The sequence below is a fragment of the Ischnura elegans genome, chromosome 4, assembly GCF_921293095.1.
Source record: "Ischnura elegans chromosome 4, ioIscEleg1.1, whole genome shotgun sequence".
In the NCBI taxonomy this organism is placed as follows: domain Eukaryota; kingdom Metazoa; phylum Arthropoda; class Insecta; order Odonata; family Coenagrionidae; genus Ischnura; species Ischnura elegans.
Window position 1 is genome coordinate 75612471 of NC_060249.1, and position 22917 is coordinate 75635387.

The 22917-nt window shown below is 36.4% G+C and overlaps 1 protein-coding gene across 1 annotated transcript in view; it reads right to left on the reverse strand.

Annotated features, from left to right (window-relative positions):
• LOC124157682 (protein croquemort-like) overlaps positions 1–22917 on the reverse strand; it is an 82552-nt gene that overhangs the window by 49083 nt on the left and 10552 nt on the right. Inside the window, exons 2-3 of the mRNA XM_046532621.1 lie at positions 13770–13930; positions 825–969 (exon numbers count right to left, since the gene is read on the reverse strand). Of these exons, the coding sequence (XP_046388577.1) occupies positions 825–969; positions 13770–13930 (306 nt within the window). The remainder of the gene's footprint in view (positions 1–824; positions 970–13769; positions 13931–22917) is intronic.

Consider the following 22917-nt stretch of genomic DNA (forward strand, 5'->3'; position numbering starts at 1 on the left):
AACACCTGCCCCATAAGCTCCGTTATGTGAGCGTCTGGAGTGTTAACCACACCGGACACTAAACCAGTCTTAACACAAAACTTGATCAATAAAGATCCATAGATTGGTTACCATTGGACCTGGTATTTTTCCACCAAGACCTCAAATGTTAACTCTTCGAAATGAATATTCTTTTTCCACCCACTTTAACTTTACACCGGCGGTTATTTTCCTTTCGATACTATAAGATTGATCTATCACCACCGAGTAAAAACCTACAAAGGGTCTCATTATCAGTCAGTTTTTTTCATATGTAATATATAATTATATAAATAAACTTAAGAAATTATAGCACTGAAGCAATGTGAAGAATTCTTTTATCACTAAATAAAATAAAAGTATAATATCTCAAGACATGAAGGCGACATGTGAGTTTGCTCATGATGGTGACAATCTGAGTTGAAGTTAGCTCCTAGTTGAATCAGAAGAGGGGTAAGCCAGAATCCATATAAAATTGTAATACGACATGTTAGACGAACAATCGATCAAAGCATTAAAAAAAATCTATTAGTAGAAATTTCCATACATTTTGGTGAGTTCCGCGTAGTCGCAATTTTACTCTGACTATTCGTCACCAATGCAGACCACGTTTTCATATAGCACGCGAAATCATCATCTGGTCACATCTCCGAAAAGGATGATTCGGGCGAAACGTATTATTTGAAATGCGACGACGAAAAAATGCCCGGAAGACATGGAAAAATTTACAGATCATTACAACAGCACTGCAAAAGCCTAGAAAAGACCCATACTTAAAGAGGATAATGTAGGAATGAGATACTTACAACGGCGGGTATGCTGAGAGAAGTTATTTCATCGTCCAATGAGCCCTTGGACATCTCAGGATCGAAGTAATACCAGTCTCTCTGAGTGAAGGTGACCGTGCTGTTCTCACTATCCCACGTCACGTTTTCCTTCTCGATCCTCTGCCTGGAAAGGAAGTAAACATTTCGTTTAGATCGAACGACATCATGAGCTTGAATTTTCCTAATCATCATTAATTTTACTGAAGGTCGAATGAAAACAGAGAAACTTGAATAACCTTATGCAATCCGTATTTTTATGACCTACCCACGGTTCAACTTGTAGAATTAATTCATTCGCTCTATATGAGTCTTATACTGATTTTACCTTTTGAATATATTGAAGACTATAGAAAATTTTTCATAATCCTCTGAAATTTTATTCTATAAATAGTCTTTTCAGGCTTAATCTAGTGTAGGTTATATGAGGATAGTAAAAAATGTATTGAAACTGGTAGTGAGCTGATACTGATAGAAGAAAACTGTCAGTATAATTAATAGTTATACCATAAATTATGGCGCATATCTTCGCATCTGTTCATGTAATCAGGGATGAGCGAGTTTTAATTCGCCATTTATCCTAATAAAGCCCTATAGGACAAGAGCATCTGGGCTCAACATTTAATGTGACCGTGGCGATTTTGAACCAGTGAAAGTAGTCAAATTCTCATGAGTTGCTGTAGAAAAAATTTCAGTCGTTTAAACAGTTGTCAGCTCAGTGTGTTTTCAACTGCAGCAATAAATATTAAAAGTAACTCTCGAAAATTATTCAATCCGTATGTAAGGTCATTCGAGTTAAAAATTACTGTTTCAAATTGACTGGGTATGGAACGCAACAATTTAAACGTAATTTAAAAAATATGTAGTAAGGAACGCGCTTTAAATGCTGAAATTTTGAAGTAGAGACAGTGTATTAGGCCCAAAGATTTCTAAAAGTGATAGCGATAGTGGATATTATCGGACTGAAACCTATTCAAACTTTCCCAGCAGACACACAAATATGTGTCTCTTTTTTGCCACTCGGTTTCCTCGCGTATTGCCGTAAATAATTTCAAGCAAGCAAATAGATGGTCGTTTTTTTCAATAAATCATCATTTGATCGATGAGAATCTAAATACTAGTGTCGGATCACAAGCGTTCGCTGAAAAGGAGAATTTAGATGAAGAAAACCAGTAAAACATTAAATCCACTCTAAATTATTAAAATCCGTACTCCCTTGGAATCCGAAAGCCAGCGTAGCGGTGGACAGACCTTTAAGGCACGAAACTTGGTTGAGATAGGAACTATCCAGACTGGGGAAAAATAACTCCCTGATAGCGACGGGTCATTTTTATCATTCGCTCAAGAAATTTTCACGCTGTTCCTAAACGCCTCGACCTTGGTCACTGAGGGATGAGGTCCCAGCCCAGGTTACTCTACCTCTGTCGCTTGCAGCATTCGTGAGGTCCGACGAAAGCTCAAGGATTCCTCGGCTGTTTGAGGAAGGCTACTGCTGAGGGGGAAGGGCCAACCCACTGTTATCAAACAAAGGCTGTCAGCTATGCACGCATAAAACCTCGTCATCGTGGGTTCGTGCCTTTGGCATCTTCCAAGGACTAAATGCCTGTTCCTGGACAGCTGACATTGGTGTGACAAAGAATTCTATAGAGAAGAAATACGATAGCTCACTGGCAGTCTATCCAGCCAAGGCCAACTAGATACTTAGATATTTAGGTGGCGTTGCCCGAGCTCCCCAACTGAAAAATAAAAGAAGGCTTCGCTCGGGATGTCGTATTCCAACCATCTACAGCAATAGCTCTCAACTATTAGCCTCGGGAGAGGTCTGCGGGCCGAAATAAAGGCTCGTTGCCAATAAATGAGGAGCTAGGACAAGACTGGGAACCAATTAGCCCCGTAATGTAATGTACGATTCTAGATCGTCATGAACTTCTGATGCTAAATTGCGCAATGACGAGTGTAGCTCGTCATCGTATTTTCATTATTTTAGCACTATTTAGGGGAACAATATAAATATTTTGAAATTTTAACTGTGTTAAAACATCCATAATGTACATAAAGAACTCTTAATTCATTAAATATGATGCATTGGAAGGAGCAAAATGGTTTTAGTAGCGATAGCCGTGTATTAGATGTTCAATAATAACTTACTTCACCGTTCTACGTTACTTACAAACAGCAAAATATCATTTCATTACCTACCATTCCTGATTTGTGAATGAAAAACTTTGCTGTTTCTACAATTTGGAACTTTATTTTCCTGACTAGTTTCGATACACTGTATCATATTCATAGGACTAGCTAGAATATGATACAGTGTATCGAAACTAGTCAGGAAAATAAAGTTCCAAATTGTAGAAACAGCAAAGTTTTTCATTCACAAATCAGTAAGATGGATTTCTACAACGTGAAGGCCTCTACTATTCAGTGCATCACCTACCATTCCATTTAAAAAGAACCGCATAAAAAATAAATAGAGGATATGAGCACGATATTTAGAAAATAAATTGCGATGGAAGTGGCAAGGTGTGATCAATTTCTCACTTAATCACCTTTTGATTGGTCTTACAATTAGCGTAAAGACGTGGTAGGGCTACAAATGCAAAGGGGTAGGTCTGTTTGCCGACAATGAAACTTCGATGACGTCAGCGCGGCGTCCGGGAGTATTGTTTTCGGTGTTAGCCTGCCTCGTTGAAGATATCAATTCCATTAACCGCGTTTACTGTGGTTTACTTTTACAATAGTTGGTGCTCAAACTCTCTCTTTTTGTTTCGTAACCATGTCCTTCGAAATCGTTCAATGTCATTCTCATTAGTAAATGAATGGATCGAAGTTTGCACAAGTTCAATTGGCCATTCATGCATATTGCGTACGACGATTTTTATCTTTATTTCGACCTCCATTCCCTCTAGGTATGTTCAGTAGTTTTTGGAAACCTCTTTATTTCCCTCTCCAAATTGGATGTGAAATCAGTCATATTTATCTGTTCCCCGTTGAATACTCCTTTTCATAATGTTTCAGTCAAAAAGGCCTTTTCACACAGCACATTTACCCGTACAAGTTAATGTCTAAGTGCATGAATGAACACGAAAATGCACCGTGAAAATCACCCTACTTGTGCGATGCATGTACAGAAAATATAATCTTTTCTCATTTTGGTTCATGCATTCGTACATGTTCCGATCTGGTCCGAAAAATCGTTCTTCTCGTACGAGTTAATTTAACAGGCCTTTAGAGTAAATAACGTCATTCAAATTCGGAAAAAGGAACCACCGTGTTTGAGTTCATCGACAGGGACGAACACCAGCCATATTCAAAGCTTGGTAGTAACTTAGCTGGCTCTTTCAGTAACGAAATGGGATTACGGCGAGCCGCTGGAACTGAACGAGGATAAGATTAAGATGATACGATACATCTTATCCAAAAATTTCGTCATATGTGGGCTATTTTGAAATAGCCAAAATATTAACAGATACTAAAACAATATCCTCTGTTTGGTTAACTTAAGACTTGGTGCCACCCTGGTTTACCTTTAAATGGCACCGCTAATTTTCCTTGACAATGTTATTATTTAACTAAATGCTGGTCGTACTCAATGAATCTTTGACTCGACCGTGGAACTCTTTTTTTCTAAATTCCAATAAGGTGAGATTCCAAACAACCCAGCTTAATTTTTAAAATTTAATTATTACATTGAGCTTCCACTATACTCGGGAACAGTTAGGTTTCCAATGAATATTTTAACAGGTACCGAGCCCCTCTGCTGTCATTTTTTAAGCCAAAGAGATCTGCGTTCAGGTGAACATGGGGATTTCGACATTTGAAAACACTCGAATGTTTGAAATTATATTCCAGGATTTTCAGGCTGTTTTTGCTCACTTTAGGGTCAAATGATATACACTTAAAATATGAAAAATAATGGATAAATTGTCGTAGTTTCAAAAAAAATTAACGAAGATTTAATTTTTTTACTTTTACTTGAATTTTCCTGGAAACAAGTGGAAGAATACTTCCTAATATCATGCACAATTGAATGGAAATTGACATTTAGACTGAGATAATGGTAAGAGACACCCTTTTCATTAATTTTTATGTGTAGAAGAGCTAAACAAAATGTTCTGATTTTTCAAGTGATAAATAAATATAAAATACCGATATATTTTGTATATGCCGACATGAGTAGTTCAAATAATACCTCCTAAAATTACATTCAACATGGTGAGTGATAGATTGCGTAATTCCCGGAAAAATTATTAAAATTGTGGGTTGCGTAAGTCTTCGACATGGACGAGAAAGAGAAATTAAAACGTTTTTCTGAACATAAGGGTCGGGATTTCCTGCTCAGTCGACATAATTAGAAACTGATCTCAAGACATAAATCAGAATATTTTTCCTTATAATGGATAAAACTTCAATGACCAAATAAAGGATTAATGACACAATGGCACGTGGGTGTACGTGGCTTGAGTGAGAATCAGTAATACAAGATTCTCTCTTGTTAATGCGCCTTTCTCCTTACACACCTAAGCAAATAAAATCTATTGCCAATTACATTTGTTTTCAATGCCCTCGGAGGAGGATAAAAACGTATATTAAATGGGAGAAAACACGTGAGAAAAATGTGAATTCAATGCAGTCCGTTGAGAAATCTATAAGCACGAATGAGAACTTTCTGTCACTAAGTTAAGATAGATGACCTTGATGAAGAAATATCCAGGCCCTCCAAAACTATCTCATCCTTCAGACGCAATATTGGCGTTTCCATATGGAATGTTCTTTTCAGTAGGGAGAGCGTTATCTAGAAAGAGATTGCCCCATCCAGAGGTGAAGGGTCAAAGAAATATTTGGGGAGACCACAAAATGGAGCGTTACGATGATTCATGCATCCATTCAGCTGGCCTCTCGGGAAAAGGCCAGCCTTTTTCGTCATTTAAGATGATGTGAATAGTCACATTGGTGACGAGGCTTACTATACTTACTTGGAGATTTCTTACTATGGAGATGTGTTAATATGAGGTATAAACACTCCCCTTCGATGATGAGAAAGTAAGAAGCTTTGAAGGAGGCTACAATTAAGCCATATAAATCAATAATTAGAAGTACTTTATCTTAATATCATCTACGGTTTGCGGTTCGTTATAAATTATTCTCGACGGAAATTTATAGTTTTTTTTTTATCGGTAAGGCATAGAAAAATGTATCCACTGAATTCTTAGTAAGTATAGATCTTTTCTGACCGAATCCAGAGAAAAAAATGAGACATGAAGTTCGCCAATTATAAAATGGGTTGGAGGTATTACTGGCTAACACGCTTGGCCGGCAATAGGGGGAAATCCGGGTTCGAATTCCGGCTAAGTTTAATATTATTTCATGGTAAACTTCATCCTCGGTGCTTATAAATTGAGACAAGACTCATTCAGGCAAATAAAGAATTTCCACAGTATCTCCCCGCTAACCATTTTTTGTCTCCCGTCAACGCCGACTTTTTTCGAAGCATGGATTGAGATATTAACGAACCTTGAGAAGTTTTGATGTTCTCGTCAGAAATTCCAATTTTGAAACCTCTATCTTACCGTTAAAAAATGCTACCAAGCTTACCATGAATAAAAAATATCGTTCAGCAGTAATCAGCCATCAAAGAGCGTATTTGAAGGAATTAGATACAATTTTGACCGCGAATTATCAAAAATAAAATTAAAGCTTATTTTCCGTGAAATATTTGTGATGAATCATTTCCCTCCGACCAATTTTTGATTAATAATTAACGATTTTGTGATTTTGAATGTACGGGATCCAGTTCCTTGAAAATAATTCAAACACGTTCCTCATGATCGATTTTCAGGGTGAAACTTTTCTTGAAGAAGTAATATTTTTATTTATAAAAAAGATTTTAACATGCATGAAATGAATGGAACAGGAATCATTGCACAATAGAAACCAAATAAAACATAGCTGCATGACTAGAATTATTCAAAATGTAATAGGTTTTTATACATGCGACTTACCTTATGATAATGTCCCTAAAAATGTTACACTGTGTAGTAAATAGTAAAATTTCTGAGATGTTAAACATTGACTCAAAAGAGCGCTCCATGAATTTCAGTAAAGTATTAGTACATGGAAATCGCAGCAGAAAGTTAATGGTGGCATATTACAGAACTTTACGACGAGGAGATTTACTTAGGGAAATGAACATGGCAGGTACTGTAAATATAATAAGCTCTTATAAAAAAAAATTTTTTTTAAACCAGCCTTTATATTTAGATTACAGGGGATGAGCAACGTTTATATATGACACAAAGCAAAAAAACTCAGTGACCCCGAAAAACCAAAAGTGACGTATTAAAAAAGTCACTATATTTATTAAATTTTCAGTGAATGGTAAGCCCCCTATGTTTCAAAATGCCACCCCTATGCTTTTAAATGCCTACTATGTGGATATGCCTAAAGTGGATAAATTTTACTGTGGTCGCAAAACACGAAAATCGACCATTTGGAACTTCTTAGATCAAAAACATGTTTTGGGGGGCTATAGGTTGACTGGGGGGTGGTTAAAGGGGGGTTGAAGAGAAAAAGTTATATTTTCATGTATTGTCATCGGAAATGAAGAAGTGTGCAAAATTTCAGCGTTTTTGCTTCACAGGAAGTGAGTCAAATTTGAGTTACAAGATTTGTACCAGACAAACAGACAAACAAACAGACAGGTTGGTGAGTTGATATAAAGGCTGGAAAAAAGTGAGCATTTTCAATAAAGTAATATGAAAGGAAATATTTGTTAAAAAAAGGACATGTAACAGCGTGCTTAAAAAATAAAACCACTACGCGTTACAGTGTTGAACTAAGGTATTTCAAAAGAGAGCACTTGAAAAAATTCATACGTTATGGACTTCGATATGGGGATCAACAAAAACACATATCTTGTTCCAGGACGTTATTTCTTTTAAAATGCAAATACTGACATATTTTCAGTTGGATAGTTGCGATTCCTTTCTTAGGCCTATTAGATTATAATGAATAGCATACATATAATGAATTCATAAATGAAGATAAATAAATAAGTAGGAAATATTTTAGTACAGGAATACAAAAATGATAGGATAACATTTCTGGCGTGCCTAAATTTTGCCTCAAGCAATCAAATCAATGGCATCGTCAAACGAAATGGAGAGATATAAATAGACGGAATGGAAAAATAGCGAGCAAATACTAAACTCTGAGCCCGATGGAGGAAAACATGTCTGGGACATACGATGAAGCAATACATTTGACTGAAGTGTGAAACGGCAATGGGATATTTTTGCCAGTATAAGCGGGAAAAAATTAGGGGAATTAAGAAAAAATAATTAAAATTAGCATAAAAAGTTGATGCAATTGATTATTTCGTGTATTTTTAATTTGCAGCGAAGTTTTCACCCCGTAAATTGCAGGTTATACTCTGAAAAAGAAATGAAATCAAGGCCATTATATAGAAAACTGAATATTTTTCATTTTGTAAATTATTGCTCTCCCTCGAAGAGCCGTAGTTTTCAATTTTTTTTTCGAAAAAATCTAAAAAATGTTCTTCAAAGAACTCTAAACGATAAAAGGTGTATCCTCCTATAGAAAAAATAACTGTAAATTAATTGTGTGTTTCATCTGTTCTACCGTTCCTGGGGCCGTATTCTGTAACTCCAAACCGATCGGTGCGGCACCGATTCGTCGGGTGCGACGTCACACCGACTCCCGGTAAGAAGTCGTGCGATACTGTACGAACCCGATCGGTGCGGCACCGACGAGAGGACGGGAGATCGTCGGTAGCCGTACCGACAGCAAAAAGGTGTCGATACGGCCACCGACTAGTGGGTTTCATGAATTGCGCATGTACGTTTTATTTTGTTTTTACCTCATCACCGAGTAAATAATGAGGTTTTCTGCAATGTTATCTTTTTCTGTCCCTTCGAATACGCCTCTATAATTCACTGTGTCATCATCTATATTAATTACCTTGACAGAAATATAAAATAATGGTTAATAAACATGAGGCTTGCTAACATATAATGACTTTCTCTCATTTATGTCACCACTTAAGTGAAATTTCACTCGCCTGTAATAGGCTTTATTTCTCTCTATCATCATTTATTTGCTCCTTTGACATAAAAAAGATATTTTTGATTAAATATGAGTTTTGCCGCAATGTTATCACATTATCTCACTCTGAATAGGAGACTGTTATTTCACTCAATCATCAATTTGGCGTTTCTCTCGGCATAGAAATAAGATCTTTTTATTTAAGTATGAAGTTTGTCACAACGGTATCAGTTTCTTTCATTTGTAACGGGCAACTATATTTCATTTCATCGTCAGCCATTGATTCCCTTGACGATAAAAGAAGATATTTGTTAATAAGTATGAGGTTTACCGCAATATTATCATTTTCTCTCACTTGGAATGCGCCACTTATACATATGTATTTCACCCAATCACAATTTATTTACTTCCTCGTCATTACACTTCTTTTAATTACACCCAGCTCCATATTTTTATAACAATTTCCTAACTTGTTCCTCTAATACGACATTTACATTTGCATTTGAATCCTACGTTCACGTTCCATGGTATGCTATTTTCGTCTGCTACGGTGCCAATGGTATAACCTTCCGTTGATAAAATTTATGCGGAACTTACTTAATGACAACTATATTACCAAATCATGAATAAATAGCATTATACGGAACCAATATTTAAAAAAAGAAACTACGATCTCAAGGATAGTTTCCACAATTCATTCCAGCAACAACAATCTCCATCACATACAAACTTTATTGTGATGTTGTAATATTGTTTCCTTCGATTCTGTAGGTACAGCATTACTACCACACATTATATAAGCATTGTTAACAACTTATCCAATATCGTTTATCTTAATCTAGCAATAAGTCGTAATTTCCGCAAATAAAAAGATTGAGAATGACGACAACAAACTGTGCCAATGAGTATTCTCTTGTTTTTACCCTTCTTTCATTGGTGGAGACACGTGAAACTTCGGATATATTTGGATTTTCCCTGTTTGGGAAGGAGAGGGAACCGTACCGACTGGTTTGAAACCGACGACCTTACAGAATCGCTGAAAGTGTCGTCGTCGGTGCGGAATCCATTGTAGGTGCGGTTTGATGTCCAGTCGGTGGGCTTGAAAGGGAAACCGACCGGGGCGGCACCGACGAAATACAGAATACGGCCCCTGGTTCTCACGGTCTCATCGCTAGGGTAAGAACAGACTTTAAGGATGAGTCACTGGGAAGTTAATATGTGCGCCGAACGGGACAATGAAATTTCGGCAGAATACGAGTGCTTGCATAATAACTTAAAATGAATCTATGTATCTTACAAGAAAAATATGAAGAAACATACAATAATGAGTTCTTTACTATGAAGCTTTACACCTTGTCGCTACCATTTACATTACAATTGCGCCTATTTATATTTCTCTAGACCCTACAATGGCAGAGCAAAGACTTAAGAAGAAAAGTATTTTTTACATCCCAAATATGAGTGAATTCAATATAATTGATCAAGATCTACTTAAAAGTGGCTATGCAGTTGCCCAAAATATACTTGATAAATAAATAAGTATTTTTTGCACCTTATCCCTTTAAGGAATGGAGAGCCTCTTTTATTATCCATAATACGCTTAAGATTCTGTACTCACTCTGAGTATTTATTTTATGTAAATTCGAGTCTATTTTATTGACAAATATCGGAATAGTATAGATATGTTTATTTAATTCAAGGGCATTGGGCAAAATAACTGGAAGATTTTAGGTTAGTAGATGCACAAAAAATACTTATTTCCTTATTAAGTACATTTTGTCACCCTACTAACCTACAATATTCCGGTTATTTTTCCCAATATCCTTGAATTAAATATACATGTCTGTACTGTTCTGATATTTGTCAATCAGATAGACTCAAATTTACATAAAATAAATACTCAGAGTGAGTATAAGATCTTAAACTTATTATCGATGATAAGAGTGGCTCTCCATTCCTTAAAGAGATAAGGCCATTAGAATACAGAGTCCATTATGGAGTACACGGGTACCCGTTACTTCCTCCTGCCCCTTTGCGCGACTGAGTACTTCCAGAATCTCTCCCCCTCATAATCATCCTGGTTATCTGTGCACAGGTTAATCCACTTGACTACATTTCTCGCGATAACAGCATTGGTTTTTCATCAACCAAGATATTATTCACGTTAAGATAATTTATTCGATAAGTCAAAGTTTTTGATTTCGAGAAAAATGCTTAAAAAAACTGTTTCTGTTGACTCGTAAGCAATGCTTCGATTGCCTCTTTGTTCAAGTTTGCAGTCCAAGCTGCCCATTCACAAGTAAACGCAGCCAAAAAGCTATGAATTCTAAGAGCATTATTTAGTGAACACTAGAAATGGAATACTCTTACATCAGAGACCCGCAACCCGCGGTTCACACGCGGAATAATTTTATGCTGCTTACGCAACCGATAATTTAAAATTATTATTTTTATGCTCAGAAAAGGATGGCTATATATATGCGGCTCACAAAGTTTTCAAAATTTTAGTAGGCACGTCATTTTTATGTGAAAAACGTGGGACATACATCCTCACTACACCTGGAGGACGATTCTCGATTAGAGACTGAAACAGCGGCCACTTCGATGTTTGGCCTGAGTTTTTCCAGGTAAAATATTTGAATCAATTCTTCTCGGGTTTCCAATCGGCTTAGGGTCTGCATGTTGAAGACTGACGTTTCCGTGGGAGTCTTTCCCAACGAAATGTCGGCCTACAATAAGCAGACCCTTACCCGGTTGGAATCCCGAGACGAATTCATTGAAGTCGGCCACTATGTGGTACAGTACTGGGCGTTCTATCTGTAAAATCGCTACTTCACTGAAACACCATGGAAGCTATCGAGTGTACAAAAGAAAAAAAGCAATTTATCACCGAGGATACCAATATTATCATTCCGCATTCCAACTTATGCAAGCGGACCTCAGTAACGAAGAGGTTAACGACCCCTGCCCAATTCAATTCGCACCAATATAATAATGACAAACAAAACCTATTCAGAAATTGAGAGCTAAACTCAATCTACTCCGTTCAACGCTTAATTTCGACTTTCCTTGAGCAAGAACTAGCGTGTGGTCTCTCCCAATTTTCCTCATTCTTGCGGTAAACAGAGAAGTGAGAAAATTGCAAAACAAATGAAAAAATTAGAAAAATATACCAAAGACGAAAATAAACAAAAAAGTAAAATGTCTTAGAACGCAAAAAAGTGATAGAAACGAAATTAATTCAAAGAAAAATATATAATTGAATGATCTAATTGTTTTTAGTCTCATCGGACCATTCCCGATGTCAGTTGTCGGCTAGGTTTAGTTCTTCCAGATTTAGTATGCACCGCACACGATCACGAATGATTGTAAAATAATTAAAATAATTGTTAGTTATATAATGACACGTCTTTAATATTCCCCTTCATTTACACTGGAAAGGTAACACTGGCCCCTTTCACTTGTTGCGCTATATGTCCCTTCGTGCTTTTAGAGGTGGTCAGAGTCGTCACCTGAAGAGGTGGATTAACCACACGCTAGAAGCTGAATCTGTGTTCGGTGTAAATACCGGGAAGAAATTTGGAGGTCATCGATGATATTCTTGCGGTACTCAGCCGTGTGTATTCTAATCGAATATCCGAGAAATGATTCCCCGTCGGCACGCCCGCGCCGCGCCGTGGTTCACAGTTGTGACATGACGTAGTGCTGAGCCAAGGTAAGTTCGCATCTCTGACTCGAAAGCACGACTGAGGTTGTGTCTGAATGTCATGGACGGAAGATGCATTCATTAATATCTCAAGGATAGCAGGAGTATAAAAGCGCGATGAGAATTTTCAATTGGTATTTTGCATGTAAATTATCAACAAGTCGCTTTGCCTGGGAATAACATTGGAAAAACTCCAACGTAATGATAATGCTCTTTATAAAACAGAGCAAAACATGGTAAATGGAGAAAACTGCTGAAAGTCTTTTCCTAGGTGCTATTTAATATCAATGGTTTCCACTCCTAATGTCATTCTCGAAAATTCACGTTGAAGCCTCAATCTTTAGGAAAAGAAGAGATCCAGGTGTATAGGTGAAAACTTCTTTAGGTCCAATAAACGGATACAATGCATACGATCGTAGTTTCGTTGCACCGTATTACGCTAAGGTAGTTCTGATTATGTATTATTAAACTGAAAATATTACAATGCAATTTTATGAGATTTAGCAGAACGTAAGAAATTACAAAATAATTTTTATAGTATATTGGAAATACTTATATTTTACAATTTTGAGATAATCCTACAAATGACGCCTGTAATCAAATTTTTATTATCAAATATAGTCCTGTAGTCATCGAGGAGTGTGGAAAGTCGTAAGAACATAATATAAGGATATTCGATGTGAAATATCAGCTGCCTTGATCTGAATTCTAACCCTGATATTCGACAGTGAAGAACGCGATCAATAACACCGGTGTTACTTATTGTCTAGTCACAAGCCTTTTTCGCCTTGAATTTCGCAAAGGAAGATCGTCTGAACTACTCCAGCGGAAGAAAAATAGTTTAACAGCCATGTATCATCATTGAAAAATAAATAAACGGGTTTCCATGACACTCATTCGTATTACGGAACATTTTTTTTCTTAGCTACAGCTGATGAAGACGGGAAAATAAGAGAGAGTAAAAGATACATTTCTTATGTTAAAATTCCGTGTTTCCCATTGGTTGACATTCCAACGAAGGGTTATCTTCCTTAAAAGCAGCTTATTGATTTCTAAGTGGATTAAGAATAAAATAAAACTTCATCACATCGCTTTATACAACTGTGTAACTCTCGCCAATTTGCTATACAACCATACACTTCAAACGAAATACTCACGTGAACGCATATGGTCCCATCTCCACGAAGTTCAATTGCTTCTCGGGATTCGTTATATCTTCAGGGTTGGTCAAATTAAAAAAGTAATACAACATTGTAAGCTGCATCGGTGCCTCCATCCATAATTTGTGGCTCTCAGCTCCTTCAGACAAAACGACGTGCTGAAATAAAAAAATAGCGTTTTCTCGTAACTGATGGTAAATAACTTATCTAGTTGTAATGAAATAAAATAAAATTTTACATTATGTTTTGCATATATATCCCAACTATGGAGTTAATAATGACGTATGATCATAAGTATTTATTATTCATTTGCTATTGATTATAGAGTTAGGGACTTAAAATGTTCTCCGTTAAGCCATTGAGACGTTTCTGTTACAGTTTTGAATAAGTTAATGAAAACATAATTTGTTTGACGACGTTGCTACATACTGGACCCGAAACGAGAAAATTTACGGCATTCACAAAAACTTAAGATTTATATCGTTGGCCAAACACAAAACAGCCGTGGAGAAATGGGCGACCTTACTGCTTAAAGCTCTAATAAGGCTTTCTTACGTTAAGTTCATACTCCACTAGTACTGACCGATTTTATGATAGCTGCATTCATAAATTATATCTATGTAAGCCAATGACTCTCACTAAAGAATATATTAAGTATACGATCCTCAATACTAGAGAAATTCTATCTCATAAAGAGCCCAACATGCGATGAAAGTTAATGTATTTATGAGTCTAAAATGGAAAATAGTACATTTTCAAGGTTTTACGAATCAAGATTTCATTTTAAACTGAAATTTTAGTAGGTTACAGTGAGTTTACTCATTATGAATGCAGGTAGAGAAAGCCAGTATTCACATTGCACACGCCCCTTGCGATTTTGACGCCTTTATTATTTTAAATACGAAGACAGAATAAGTACTATACTAAGTACACTAAATCTATACTATACCTATACTAAGCACTGCTCAAGGCCAATCTGTCATTTCCCTATACAGACAGATATTTAGGTATGTAAGGCTGAAGACTGTTGGGTATCAATGCGTCAAAAAAGAGTGCGAAAAGCTATAAATGGAACAGTTAACAAAAGAACCAACGAAAGGGGAACAAAAAAAGTGATGAAGAAACAAGAATAGACATTTTTTTACAAATCCAATGGTAAATTTCCCTTCCCTTAATAATATATGTATTCCTCACCTTGGTAATTCATTATCCTTTCTATAAACACGAAATTAATTTTGCTCTTGAGCAATCTTTGAGAAATAAAGGCTATTTCTTGGCGCATTAATCAGAACGTCATTATGTATTTATAAGATAGCCGAATCACAAAAAAGGTTGAAAGAAGACGAAAGAGACAAATTATAGCCAACTATTATAAGTTTCTCAGGGTTACGTATCGACACGGACAAAGCCTCACCAATAATAGATAAAATATCTCGAGTTATTGAATGCGTCTCATCTGCGTTTTAAAGTTATACACTTGGGTCTCAGAATTTGCTAACTGACTCAAAAAATAAATTACTAGAAAAAATAAACGCTCCCATGGAAGTAGGCATTGAATTCACAAATTAAGTTAATTTTGGTTGATAGAAAAAGGTCCTAGCGCATGGGTTTGGGTCCAAATTTTAGTGATAGCGAGGATTATTGGATAAGAAAATTCTGCAATTGATTGTCGAGAAGAACTTAACAATGGCATTACTACCTCAATCGTATGGTAGTATTTATTGAATTTTATATATTCTTGAGCACATTAATTCATTAGAGAAACATTACAATAGCTCTTTTTAACTGCAGATGCTAGTCTTTTTCTTTTCTAGGTTCTCTCAGTTTGTTAACTCTCTTAGTAACATACATAACTACAAAATCGGCGTCGCAGCGCCATCTCTGCATCAAACAATAAACTTACATTCAACATGATTTTAACATAATAACTTCAACAGTTTTTACTTTGGACCCATTTTAAATGTTAGTGCCACAACTCGACTGTACCTATCTGAGACCTTTCTTTCCTGTAAGAAAGTCTGCGTCATAGCCCTCGTACACACTTATTTAATGACAACTGCAATTATTCTCCACAACATTTATCGCTTTTCCAAACAATTAGCCGGGTTCAATTTACATTTTATCGTGAATAGGGTATTATATGTAGTTTAGAGAAATTTCAATAATCTTTTCGTGGCTCCGTGGTCAGTGGGTACATTACGATTGAATGTCTCGAAATAGATTTTGCTAATGGTATAACAATTTGCAAAAACATGTTTGGTTGAATGGATTTCATTATTGTGTGATATACATGATCTTCATTCTTTGTAACGCTTCACAAATAATTTCATTGCTTCACAAATCATCTGCATCAAATAAGATTTTCTCTGCATCCTTGGCAAGACAATACCTAAATGCATCTGCTAGCCTACTTCTGACTCGTGGAAGTCCAATTGTGGGACTTTGGCAGTTTTTATTGACGAAGGCTGGAGTACCGTGATACATCTACACCGCATATGTAGTTGTCAATGGCAACGACCTCATCTCGACAAACGTCTTTTGCCTTGAGCTGTGGCCATTAAGCTGCAAACCCGGAGTTGCGATAAGGAATGATGCAGACTTTGTTCTCGCCTCTAATCTGTAAAGCAATTGTACGTCTTATCTAACAATTAAGAGCCGAAAAAGACAAAAAAAATCATTCCAAAGTTTTCAGAATTCGCAACAGCACGAAATGATGTTGTTTTTCGGAAGTTGAAGGGAGAACTAAAAAACGGTAAAATAAAAAAATAGAGAAGGCATCAAAATGACATCTCACTATTTTGATAACATCTAACGCTCAGTTTTTTTTTTAGAAAGATTATGACCTACGCCTATTCAAGCCAGCGTGTTTACGAAAATAATCGAGATTTATTGCCCAAGCCTTAGGGATCAATAAAAATGGCATCATTTTCATTTTTAACGAATTAGTTTAGCCACAGAATGATTACAGGAAAATGAAGGAAAACGGTAAACATAATTAAAACTGTATCGATGATTGCCTTGGATATATATTTCAAAAGAAGGATACGTTTGGGACTCACTGGTAATTTTAGCTCAGGCTGGGACTAATAGAAAAAATAATAAAGACAGATCACGGATTTTTTGTCGTGTATCATTTTACACAATACCAGGTGACAAAGAAGTAACAATAAATAAGATTCTGATTATGTAACCGTGTAATCATAGTTTAGGGCTTGTTCTAATGGATTCAACAATGATGCTAACTTGCGGACCTAAGGAGAAGTAATTTTTTTCAATGCTGATGTTGAAATAATCAGAATTGGATACAATTTAATGAAAGAGCTCTTTCATCAATTATGATCCCCATGTCTAAAAGCACCGTTTGACAAAAAAAAACTAAAATTAATCATTCGCCTCATTTACGTATCCTGACTACATAATCTTTCCGTTCAGTTAAACAAGCTTCCCTCTGAGATATTCGTTGATCTTCGAAATTGAGAGAAGTTTTTTTCCTATCCCAAAACCTAAGGCTCTTGGAGAGTGAAGCGCACGTTAAAGGAGCTGAGTAGTTGCTTTTCATTGTGCGTCATAATTAATTTTCACAACTCATTCATTTCGAAAGATTCGGTCTGACTCGATAGGCTGTTCTCTTTTGTGAATACGGAAGTGGATTAAGAGCGATTGGGGACAAGGTTGAATGAGATTGGGAAAGGGATGAGGAGTTAAAAATGGAAGCATTTCACTCTTTCTTCCAAACTGAGACTTTCAAGACTGCCCAGAGAGGAGTCTTAGAAAGAAATTTTACCTGTGTTTAAATTGCTAAATAAATTAGCTGTAATTTTATCATAAAATAAAACATCGTTACTTGAGTTATTTTGAATTAGCACAACCAGATAGAAACACCGATGAATCGTTCTTGTTCACTTTCTACATTAAAGACTAAAAACAACATTAAGTTGGCAAAACATATATTTTTAATCATGAAAAGGAATTTTCCATTTATATGATCATGGCATACCTACGTTAAATAAATATTTCCTGGGAATAAATTTGAACGTTAACTCCTATTTTTGCTTAGAATGAAACTAAAGAGGGCTGAAATAGCTAAAAACGAGTTTTATTGTCTCGTATTCGGCTTTGAACGTCAATTAATGTAAAATTTTCTTTCCGCTCCTCTGTATTGTGGTGCTTATCACCCCCAAAAACCTTGTAGAGGATACTAAGGGTGTCCTTGTATTCCCACTTATGAAATCTGAAGATGATTTGATAGCTCGCCAAGTTATTGTAACTTCCCCATGTCATTGAAACCGAGGTTGATGTAAATTATATACAGTAGCACATACCTCTTAATTTCGGTATCGACGGAAAAATTCCACTCGAGGTTGCGAGAAACATGTTGTACTATGCATAAATACTCAAATTTATTGCGATATTCCGAAGTGAATGCTGGGTATACTAATAGAAAAAATATTACTTTCTAACCGGGGGGTTTGAATTATTTGAGGTGGAGACCACAGCAATGTAGCGTTAACAGCAAAATATAAACTTCAAGGAAAACTATAAAGAAGACTACTTAAATCTTCCACTTGTGGAAGGGAGGTCATTTTCGCCGACTTCTCGACTGGGAAAATCACTTTTCATTCTCAGGGCCGTTGAATCCCACGTCTCTAATTTTGGGTACTATATATACCCTGGGGCATTCCAATGATACAACCGGATAAAAAAAATCATTCGGCTCAATATTGGTTACAGGTGGGAGTTTTGGATGAACATTAGAGAATGATGATAACATATTAGGACCTCTTTCGTTACTCATTAAAATAAAAATCAATTCGTTATCAATGCACAATGGCTGAAATGCTTGATGTCATTCGTGTACGGACTACTTCCTTTATCCGGTAGAGGTTGTTATAAATGGTAAATCGCAATAGATTCTCCTTGTGGCATATTTTATTCTAAGTTATGATAATCTTGAATTATTTTCATGAATTTCGTGTAATTCAGATATTACTTTAAGTGATTATTTATAAAAGTGAGACAATACGGTAATCGGGGGATAAAAATGCTCTAAAATTTATTTTTGCTATCTACTACTTAGGATATAAGAGTTTCAAATTTATTTAGCCACATGGATCAGTGCGCAACATCTGTCCTTTACAGAAGCATGCAAGGAGATACATGCGTAATAGTACTAGCAGATATATAACTTGCCCACTCACTTGTCAGATATAAAGAAAATGAATAATTTGTTCGGCAGAGAATTGCAAATCGCTCCTTTTTGTTCACTTGCTGACCATGTGAGATGATCTAGCAGCAAAAATGTAATATTTTTTCATGATAATATTTATAACTACGGTAAATAAACGTTTCTCAATTTATAGCTAACCACGCCGATAATTTTTGTGAAGTTAATTGATTGTTTTGCTGTTACCATTCCTGAAAATAAAAGATTATTTAGGTACGGAATGACGTTAATAGTGGTATTTTTTGTGTGTTCCACGTCTAAAGGTGACCGATCCACTAGTACTACAAATAATTAGCGGGAAAAAATTTACAGTGGAATAGGAAGGCTACACATTAAATAGAAGTTTGTATATTATTCTTTAATCACGCTCTCCCCGGCTATCCGCCGATATTCTTGGAAGCAAACACCGAAGAGGAAGTTGAAGTTTCATTCTCGAAGATGTTCGATGAGAAGACCGTGGTTTACTTGCGAACCAAACAGTTTAACTGTTTGTAGAAGTGTTTTTGCGAAATGCGGAAGTATTTCATCAACACATGAATTGAGCCCGCCCCTTTACGGCAATAAGCTTGGCAAGAAAAACAAACATCCCGGAGATCATGTAGGACAAAGATGGTTGGAAAACATCAGAATGAATTAAATAAATATGATGATACAATAGACCTAGAGAATCACCTATGAAGAATTTCTACCAAGGTTATGAGATAGCGAAGCGTTAAGGAAATGTTACATCGCTTCAAACAAAAGCTCTTTTCATTCTTTTTAAGATGCAAAGATCTTTAAATTGGAAAGATAGGTATCAGCTAAAGAGTGGTTTTATTTTTAAAAAATACGAGAGACAGGTGAGGATAGAATAAAGGTTGAATAAATAGGGAAGCTTAGACGGACCCAAATGAAGGAAGATGGTTGGTTGACTGAGAGGAGAAAGTTGAGGTACATAAATTAAACGCGGTACATCAGTATTGAACTCGAGTTTTTTTTCATCGCATGAATTATCTCGAGAAGAATTCGCCCAACCTAGATTCAAATTTTCCCTTTATCCTTCGTCTTTGTTTTCATTTTGGGTTACATAAAAACCTATTTTCACCCACTGTTTTCGGGACTCCCTAGGTACTCAATCAGTCTATCCATTTGATTTTCTCCATTATTTTTTGTCAACACAGTCAGAATAATGTATTTTCATGCGGAGTTAAAATAAGAATGCTCGCACAGCAGAGCAAATATTTCCACTGCCACCTTTACTAAACCCACGTACGAGCATTTTAAGTCCTCGTCGCCATCATCCCCGGGATGAGTGAGTAGGGATGGCAGAGACTTTGCTGAATTTCCCGGGGTCATTACTCCATCCGCATAAAGATTCCTTGAGCAGGAGGTTAGGAATGTTGAACAAGAAAAAAAAACAAGCCAACGAGGTCGCTGAGCACATGCATGCTGAGCGTAAAACTCAGCTAGCAAAAAAAAAATTCCGTCGGCGCCTCATTGGCATCGCGTCTGGCACTGATCCCAAGTCAACCTTCTCGGGAGACGCTCTTGAAAGAGAAAAAACAAAAGGCGATCGGAGGCCATTTCGTGTGAGGGAGTATTTCCCTAATAGAAGATAGGAAACTTGAGGCAGCGCTTGATTTTAGCTCCGTCATAGATGACTCAAAAATCTTTCCGGGGCTAATTGCTTCGCTCACGCTACACAGAAGGCCGTATTAATCCAGCGCAGATTTTTATTACTATTTAGGGGAGTATTCACGGCTTTTATTATTTTTTCCGGGTATTTAACCGGGTGATATTCTCCATCATTGCCGACATTTCGTTACCCGTATCGGAAATAATCTTCAAGGTCATTACGAATATTCGCCTTTAAGTTGAGGAACGATCCTATCCTCGAAACACTGGAATTATGGAATAACTCACCCGGATGAAGCCCAAGAGAAATACGCACAGTTAATAAATCGGTAATAAACCAGATATTTTATCCATTAGGTATTTGTCATCGGTTGAGTGTTAGCCGACAAGACTGAGGCGTAAGCCATATTTTTTTGTGAGGAGCAACATTACACTCATACATGTGGTTGACATTTGCTTCAGAGCAGTGATGTAACTAGGAATATGATTTGGGGGGGGATGAAGGGGCCTGGGGAGGGAACCCCCCAGGCAACGAGATTTCCGGGGAAAAAAATGACATGCCTGGAAATATATTTTTCGTAATTTTGGTACCTAAAATTTAACTTTAAGCACATGCCGTAATCATGTTTGTCAAATCAAGCCATGTGTACATTGTCATAACAAGACAATAGTTTTAACCTTTTTATTCTCTGAGGTTTTTGGGGAAAATCTATCCCCTCATCCCCCCATAATTACGCCACTGCTTCTGAGAATACTCATATAACTCCTGTACAAAAGTATTAAAATGTGATACTTTAATTCATTTCCCAACCATTTAAACGCCGATAGAATACTAACAATAAGAAGAAAAATCGGCGAACTCGGGTCTTTTACATCTTTAAAGAACCAAATTCTTCTCTAAGTCATTTGAAAGTGGTTGAGTTTGACCAATCATGCACGCCGTAGTGTTTTTACGTACCTCATGCATGTATATATGCATGCATATATGCACGTATGTGGCTGAGGATTAGACCCACGTATTTTACACAAATTCAAGTGGCACCTACCCACATTTCGGGGGATGCGCGTAAATCTACATTGTGACGTTCGTTATAGTAAAGTAAGGCTCAATTTAGACTATAGTATTTGTTATCTACTATTTTATTGCACTGCATTCAAGATAAGAATTTTATCACCAGAAATACATGCACACCTAACTGAGGACCGGTAAAACTCTAATTTCTACATCTACTTACGGTTATATCCTGGCCACATCTAGGGTGTTTACCAGAGAGAGAATTTCATTCTACACTCACTTTGCATTTTGAAAACTAGTTTTTGACGTTATGTTGACAACTTCAGCCGTCAATTTGTGCCAAGTTGTACTTCGAAAAATTACCTTCGCACTTTTCCAAAGTCCTTTTGCTACCCAGTCGGTTTCAACACCACTGTTCCTTCATCAAGGGACATGAATCCATTGAAGCGAGTCTCTTGAAAATGGCACAGAAATTCCGAAACCGATTGGGTATTAAAATCATTGAGGAGAAGTATAAAATCTATTTTTACTAGTAGTTTTTTATACCTCCGCTATAGCAAAACGATACATGAACCTGGATACAGATATACACGACCCAAGATACAGTTGCATGTTGCGCTTAGATTTCACTAAATTCTATTTATAAATAGAAGGTATTCTAGTCACCATTGATAACAAGCACAAGAGGTAAGTTTTAGCTTAGATGCACGAATCTATATTGGAGGTAAGTATCTTTTTAAGGCTACCGAACGAATAACTATATTCATGCGGCTGGATTTAGCTTTCCTTTATCAACATCTTATGATCACTCTGAAACAAAAGTAGGCAAACATATCGATAAGCAGATTTTTTTGCATCTCCGCATGAATACTACAAAACATTCGACACTGTAAGCAGTAGTTTACAAGTGTTGGTAGGTACTAAAAATAAGCCTAACTTGCGTAACACTAGGTTCTACATAATGGCTACATGTATCACTGATACTGTTCGAGATTTGAGGAAAAAGTATTGCCGTTCCACTGTATTTCCGCTAATTAATTCTTAAATAAGTCTACCTAACCCAATCTTATATTGTTCGTCTGTCAAATCATATTTTTCACGTATTATAAAAAATCTCATCTTTAAAGCTACTGATTGTGAGATTGTTTCATGAGATTATTGACAAATAAATTCCGGAAAAGCACGTTGAAATCGTAGGAGTCGATCTTTATTTAATCAGTTATTTCTCTTCACAGTACTAGGTATTACCGAGGGAAGAAATGAATCTTCTCTCGGATGCGCTTCCTTTTCTC